This window comes from Gasterosteus aculeatus, chromosome 4 (assembly GCF_964276395.1).
Source record: "Gasterosteus aculeatus chromosome 4, fGasAcu3.hap1.1, whole genome shotgun sequence".
Taxonomy (NCBI): Eukaryota; Metazoa; Chordata; class Actinopteri; order Perciformes; family Gasterosteidae; genus Gasterosteus; species Gasterosteus aculeatus.
The window spans coordinates 24189556-24197607 of record NC_135691.1 but is presented as its reverse complement, the minus strand read 5'-3'; the positions used below and the strand labels follow the sequence as shown (position 1 = coordinate 24197607).

Genomic DNA, 8052 nt, shown 5'->3' with positions numbered 1-8052 from the left:
AGCTCACAGCAGCCCACTGCTCTTAAGCTGCTCAGAATGATTTGAATGCAGACGTAAAGTTTGGTGCATTTGTGTTTACAATTAAAATTTAAGTTTAAATTTAAACATTATAAGATCTTTTTTAGGAATTGGTAGTTTTTCAGTATTCTTTCTGCGGTTTCCAAAATTGCAACAGCTCTTGTATCAGCTGCATCCTATGCAGTTTGGTTACATGGCTAATCATTCCGCTGAAACCGCCAACTGCTTCTTCTTGGTGAATGTGACGCTTAAAATGGATAAAGGGGATGTAGTAGCAGTGCTTTTTCTTGACCACAAAAAGGCTTTCACTACGGTTAATGACAATGTCCTGATTGATAAACTCTCAAATTTAAACTTTTTCCGAGAGTCTCTCTGGACTGAAATCCTGCCTCGAAGGAAGAACCCAGTGTGTCAGAACCCCCAAGGTTCTATTTTATGACCTTCATTATTCAGTTTGTGCATAAATGATTTGCCGGATACTCACACAAAGAACAAAGATGGATGTTAAACTCACATCCACAATGACAAATGTAACAAAATGGATTGCAAATTTCTGCCATTTGATGTTAAAAAGACTATGTTCTTCACAAAGAGGGCTTGTAAAGTGTCACCAGAGCCAGATGTTTATGTTGATGGTGAGAGGCCACATAGTGTCAGATTTAAAATATTGGGACATTACTATTGATTCTGATTAATCTTTTTTAAAAACTGGTAAAAAATGTGAGGTCTTCAATCTCATGAATTTTAGACATAAAAGACACGGTTTGTCGATGCAGGCTGAAAAATTGTATTTTAATGCAATGACTGTCCCCCATCTGACCTACTGCTTAACCAGCTGGGCACAAGCCAGCAGCATAACATTGAAATGTATTCACATCCTCCATAAATAAACTGTAAAAACACTTGATAAAAAAACAAAATTCATCAACACTGCAATATTCTTGCCACCATATCCTGAGTTGGGAGAACCTCATTAAATTCACTGACGTATGCCTGGTTTTAAAAAATCTTACATGGAATGGCTCGAAGGGCAGCAGCCTCTGCCGTGATGGAGGCAAAGCAGCGAGTATGGGAGGAGTTCGGGGTAACTATGGAGAAGGACTTTCGGTCGGCACCAAAGTGCTTCTGGAAGACCGTCCGGCACCTCAGGAGGGGGAAACGGGGAACCATCCAAGCTGTGTATCGGGCGGTGGAAGGAACACTTTGAGGAACTCCTGAATCCCACTACTACGCCCTCTTTGGTAGAGGCGGAGCTGGAGGAGGGATCATCGTCAATTGGCCTGGTGGAAGTCACTGAGGTAGTCAAACAACTCCGCAGTGGCAAATCCCCGGGGATTGATGAGATCCATCCAGAGATGCTAAAAGCAATGGGTGTTGGGGGGGTTGTCTTGGATGACACGCCTCTTCAACATTGCGTGGAAGTCTGGGACAGTGCCAAAAGAGTGGCAGACCGGGGTGGTGGTACCCCTCTTCAAAAAGGGGGACCAGAGAGCGTGTGCCAATTACAGGGGTATCACACTACTCTGCCTCCCGGGTAAAGTCTACTCCAAGGTGCTGGAAAGGAGGGTTCGGCCGAGATTCAAACCAAGGATTGAAGAGGAACAATGCGGTTTTCGTCCTGGTCGTGGAACAACGGACCAGCTCTTCACTCTTTCCAGGATCATAGAGGGGGCTTGGGAGTATGCTCATCCAGTCTACATGTGTTTTGTGGACTTGGAGAAGGCGTATGACCGGGTCCCCCGAGAGAAACTGTGGGAGGTGCTGTGGGAGTACGGGGGTCCTTGCTTGGGGCCATCTAATCCTTGTACGCCCAAAGCGAGAGCTGTGTTCGGGTGCTCGGCAGTAAGTCGAAGGCGTTTCCGGTGAGGGTTGGCCTTCGCCTGGGCTGCGCCTTGTCACCAATCTTGTTTGTGGTTTTCATGGATAGGATATCGAGGCGTAGTCGGGGGGAGGAGGGTCTACAGTTCGGGTGGCTGCGGATCTCATCGCTGCTTTTTGCAGAGGATGTGGTCCTGATGGCATCTTCCGTCTGTGACCTCCAACTCTCACTGGAGCGTTTCGCAGTCGAGTGTGAAGCGCTCGGGATGAGGATTAGCACCTCTAAATCTGAGGCCATGGTTCTCAGCAGGAAACCGATGGATTGCCTACTCCAGGTAGGGAATGTGTCCTTACCCCAAGTGAAGGAGTTCAAGTACCTCGGGGTCTTGTTCACGAGTGAGGGGAAGATGGAGTGTGAGTTTGGCCGGAGAATCGGAGCAGCAGGGGTGGTATTGCACTCGCTTTACCGCACCGTTGTGACGAAAAGAGATGATCCGGAAGGCAAAGCTCTCGATCTACCGGTCAATCTTTGTTCCTACCCTCACCTATGGTCATGAAGGATGGGTCATGACCGAAAGAACTAGTTCACGGGTACAAGCGGCCGAAATGGGTTTCCTCAGGAGAATGGCTGGCGTCTCCCTTAGGGATAGGGTGAGAAGCTCAGCCATTCGCGAGGAGCTCGGAGTAGAGCCGCTGCTGGCTCCTTTGCGTCGAAAGGAGCCAGTTGACGTGGTTTGGGCCTCTGGTGAGGATGCCCCCTGGGTGCCTCCCTAGGGAGGTGTTCCAGGCACCTTTAGGCTGCCTTAAAAATATCTGGCCGGGGACAGCAGATGGCCTCTCTGGCTGACTTACCCTACAACTGTTTAAGTGTGCATTGTCCCTGTAAAATAAATTAATAAAATAAAGAGTTATTTCAGCAACACTGTCCTGTGACACCCATCCAATTCTATAACAATTTGTCTTTTTTGTGGTATAAACAGCATTCGGCTCCAGCCCTGTTTCCCTAAACTGTCCCAACAGAGTAATGAGATGTTGGAGTTGCAGCGCAGCCGGATGCAAGAGGAGATCAGGGAGTACAAGTTCCGAGAGTCACGGCTGCTTCAGGACTACACAGAGCTGGAGGAGGAAAACATCTCACTGCAAAAACTGTTGTCTACACTCAAACAGAATCAGGTACAGAGGATTCACGCATACATGGACGTACACATGCAAAAGAGGCTAAATCAGAAGAAACTAGTGAAACTAAGCTACGCTAAGATTTGAGAAGAGTTCTGTCTCTAGTTTTTCTAATGTAGACATGTAGACATTTTTATTCCAATCATATATAACAAATAGGAAGCAAAGCATACGTTTTGGTTATGCTGAATCAGCATTACTAAATTAAACATTGGTGTTTCTAAGGGATCACCACTGGACCCTATTTGATGTAGCCTGTAGGTGGACACTCAAATGCATACTGATTCAATTTATTTATTTTATAGCCCAAAATTAAAAATCAGTCTCAGAGGGCTCCCCCTGTGGATTAATAAAGTATATATCTATGTATCTATCTAAGTAAGCATAACCACTCTGAAACCAATGAGTCCCTTTACAAGCGGACACTAAAACACTTGACAAAGGTGATAGCTATTGGCCTTTCGAACAAGTTTGAAAATAACATTGATTTAATTTTTATTAGCTTCAGGGTAACAAGGGAAAATACCAGACAGTGCGGTGATGTTACAATACTGACTTCTCTGACTTCCATTATTGGAACAGATTGGGTGGGGTGGGGGGGGGGGTGGGGTGGGGGGTGTAGATAGAGAGAGTGAGAGGGTGAGGAAGGGAGGGGTGGTGAGGAAGAGAGAGGAGGAGAAATAGACAGACAGACAGACTGACTATGATTAAGAGTGAGTAGAGGTCAGGGTGGAGGGGGGAGGGGTGGCGAGTGTCTATCATATTGGTCTGTTGACAGAAAGCATAGCTGCGTCATGTGACTCCACTAATGAGGTAATAGGAGCAGCTGTGAGTCAGACATACTGCAGCGTCTGTGTATGTGTGTGAGTAACCACGGCAACTGCGCACCTGGGTTCAAAAAGCAAACTAAACTTGCAATCACATTAATCATACTACCTTATCTATGTCACGACTTAAGTTTGTGGCTATAATATGCAATAAAACGTACAATAGTAGTGAAACATCAAAGGCAAAGTGTAGCCGGGCTGGAGCTATCTCCGCGGGGTTCTCTTGAAGGACACACAGACACATGGGTGGGAGTAGCAACAGACCTTTTCGCTGCTTGTTTGCTCGTTGTCGCCGCTTCTCGGCCTCGCTCCTGAGCGTCTGCACCAGTCACTCGCTCAAAGTCCTGCTCACTGTTTATGAAGGGGAGACAATCAGTCAGGATGCCTTTCAGCTGTGCTTATTAATCACCTGCCAGCGTCGTTCCCTGAACCACTCCCCCGCTATCCCTTCTGCAGTTGAGCTAACCACACACCGACTCTACACAAAGAAATTTAGACTTCAGATAAACATTTTTTTGATGTAAGCTATACCCAACTTAAAGCAAAATCTGCTTTGCAAATGTTTTCGGGAGATAGAAATACATTTAGTGCATTTGCTAAGCCTCAAGGATGTAAACATACAATTGTTTAATTACATGAAAGCTCAACAAAGCACCTACATTACGACCCACATTGTGACTTTAAGTTCTTTTGCTATCCCGTTGATATCTGTTCCTACATCCTTGGTTCAGGTGGAGTTTGAGGGTCTGAAGCATGGGATTAAGGTCCTGGAGGAGGAGACAGAGCTTCTGAACAGCCAGTTACAGGATACCCTGAGTTTGAAGGACATCTCAGACGCCCAGCTGGAGGAGGCGCTAGAGTCTCTTAAGAGCGAGCGTGAGCAGAAGAACCACCTTCGAAGGGAGCTGGTCCACCACCTCAGCATGTGTGATGTAGCCTACACCGGCAGTGCCCACCTGACTTTCACCTCCGCTCCACCAAGTGGTACCGCCACACCAACCACTCTGCTTTCCCCAAACACAGAAGAGCCAATGAGGTGAGTTATGGCTCACATCAAAATTATTTGGAAAGAAAATGTAATGTTTCAATGTAATTGATATTGATCAAATGAGTGTTGCTTAAAAATTAGGGGCGATGTCTCTCGATTCTCTACAGAACGATTCGGAATCGATTCAGAAAAGTCAATAATCGGAATTTTAAAAATGAAATTAGTTCGCCTGCTTCAACATTTTGTTCTCCCGCTATGCACGCATGCGCGTCTAATGCCCCCAGCGCGCATGCACACTAAGCGCACTGAACGCACATTCGCGAATGTTCATAAACAAAGTTGAAGCGGCACCAAAATTGCTGCAACGGAGAGATGTATCCGACCTGCGCCGGCTTCTTTAAAAGCTGCCGTGTGGCAGCATTTCGGATTTTACGAGATTGACGGCAAGATGGACAAGACTTACACCATTTGTAAGGTCTGTAGAAGTAAAATAAAATACTTCGGGAATACAACAAATCTGCAGAGCCACATTTCCCGACACCACTCAGAGTTGGGAGGAAAAAAGGCACCCGTTCCTGATGGCAGCCAGTTGACGATTGAACAGGCACTGGTACAACTGCCACACAACTCAGAGAGGGCAAAACGGAAACTAATGGATTACTAAATCCATTGCCACATTTATTGCAGTGGATTTAAGGCCATATTCAGTTGTGGAGAACGTGGGTTTTCGGGGAATGGTGAATACACTGGAGCCGAAGTACAAAATACCTTCTCGGCAATACTTCACCGACACAGCTATACCAACGCTGTACAATGTGTTGAAATGCAAACGCCGTAGCGTATTATTGTGTAGCATAACTTATTTTCTGTCTCAGGGATATGCTGCTTATTACCCATAATAATAGGGGCATTTTGTGTTTGAAGTCTTCTTCTTATCATTGACTAAGAGCAGCTTTTTCTTTAATAATTTAAAAGAAAAATGAATCTGTTTAATATTTTTTTTACATAGGCTACTTCCATATTGTGTTGAAATGCAAGCTGCATTGGTTCTTGCATTGTTGATAGAAAATCATATTTGTGACAGATTTTTTTTTCTCTTATAATAAACTCAAACTCAGATTTGAGAAAATTTAGAAAATCGAGATGCATTGATAATCGTTTTATCAGTTTAGAATCGATAATCGGTTTAGAATCGAATCGTTGACCTCTGAATCGGAATCGAATCGTGAGGTGCCAAGAGATTCCCACCCCTATTAAAAATGGTCAACTCATACAAGTCTCCTACGAATACATTATATCTTAATAATTAGCTCTGATTTATTTTTGAGGAATGGTAATCAAATGGAATTTTATTCTTATAGCCCAGTTTATAGTGCAGAAGTTACTGTATATGATCTCTTTTTAGTTTGTTAGTACCCGTGCTGTAGTATTCTGGATCAACAGGAGAGATTCAAGAGAATTATTATAGCAGACTGATTTGAAGGAATCACGATAATCTAGAATGTAATGTCTGTATGCATCAAGGAAGTTTCGGATGTGGATATATTACGTTGGTGAAAAAAGGTAGTACTTGATGTTTGTTTTATCTGAGAGTTCAAGGACACATCCTGGTCAAAGATAACACCAAGATTCTTTGCGGTGCTACTGGATACCAGAGCAATGGCATCCAGAGAAAAAACACAGACAAAGACAACTGACTCCAAAAAACAATTCTGAGTCTAACATCAGAAAGGTGCTGGTCATCCAGGTTTCAATGTCCTTAAGACATGTTTGATGTTCAGTGAGCTGGCTGATTTTGTGATTAGTTATCTTGTCTGGCTTAATCGATAAAAATAGGGTTTTCTCATAATATTTCTTAAACAAAGCATATGAAAAGTAAATTGGTCCATGGACAGCACCTTGTGGAACTCTATGACTAACGTTGGTAGTCATATAGGTTTCAGCGTTTACAAATTGAAAATCTATCTAAAGTTAGCCAACGCAAATGGATTTTTTTAAATGAAGATGTTTAATTTAAACCACTTTAAAGGATGATGGTGAATAGCAGTTTATACAGTGCATCCGGAAAGTATTCACAGCGCTTCACTTTTTCCACATTTTGTTATGTTACAGCCTTATTCCAAAATGGATTAAATTCATTATTTTCCTCAACATTCTACACACAACAATCCATAATGACAAAGTGAAAACAGTTTTTTGCAAATTTTTGAAATTCTGTTAAAAATAAAGAATGAAAACATAACATACACACACCTGTCTATATAAGGTATCACAGTTGACAGTGTATATCAGAGAATAAACCAAGCCATGAAGTCCAAGGAATTATCTGTAGACCTCCGAGACAGAATTGTATCGAGGCACAGATCTGGCGACGGGTACAGAAAGATTTCTGCAGCATTGAAAGTCCCAATGAGCACAGTGGCCTCAATCATCTGGAAATGGAAGAAGTTTGGAACCACCAGGACTCTTCCTAGAGTCGGCCGCCCAGCCAGACTGAGCGATCGGGGTAGAAGGGCCTTAGTCAGGGAGGTGACCAGGAACCCGATGGTCACTCTGACAGAGCTCCAGCATTGTTCTATGAAGAGAGGAGAACCTTCCAGAAGGACAACCATCTCTGCAGCACTCCACAAATCAGGCCTGTTTGGTAGAGTGGCCAGACGGAAGCCACTGCTCAGTAAAAAGCACATGACCGCCCGCCTGGAGTTTGCAAAAAAGCACCTGAAGGACTCTCAGACCATGAGAAACAAAATTCTCTGGTCTGATGAAACAAAGATTGTACTCTTTGGCCTGAATGCCAAGCGTCATGTCTGGAGGAAACCAGGCACTGCTCATCACCTGGCCAATACCATCCCTAAAGTGAAGCATGGTGGTGGCAGCATCATGCTGTGGGGATGTTTTTCAGCGGGAGGAACTGGGAGACTAGTCAGGATTGAGGGAAAGATGAATGCAGCAATGTAGAGAGACATCCTCGATGAAAACATGCTCCAAAGTGCTCTGGACCTCAGACTGGGGCGACGGTTCATCTTCCAACAGGACAACGACCCGAATCACACAGCCAAGATAACAAAGGAGTGGCTTCGGGACAACTCTGTGAATGTCCTTGAGGGGCCCAGCCAGAGCCCTGACTTGAACCCGATTGAACATCTCTGGAGAGATCTAAAAATGGCTGTGCAGCGACGCTCCCCATCCAACCTGATGGAACTTGAAAAGTTCTGCAAAGAAGAA

General features: G+C 44.3%; 1 protein-coding gene and 1 pseudogene across 7 annotated transcripts in view; both read left to right on the top strand.

The window, feature by feature from the left end:
* LOC144406162 (uncharacterized) overlaps positions 1-8052 on the top strand; it is a 69769-nt pseudogene that overhangs the window by 33546 nt on the left and 28171 nt on the right.
* LOC120817115 (protein bicaudal D homolog 1) overlaps positions 1-8052 on the top strand; it is a 41086-nt gene that overhangs the window by 9821 nt on the left and 23213 nt on the right. For all 7 annotated transcript variants that reach the window (XM_078101427.1, XM_078101425.1, XM_078101426.1 and 4 more), the window contains exons 4-5: positions 2857-3009; positions 4571-4875. In XM_078101427.1, the coding sequence (XP_077957553.1) occupies positions 2857-3009; positions 4571-4875 (458 nt within the window). The remainder of the gene's footprint in view (positions 1-2856; positions 3010-4570; positions 4876-8052) is intronic.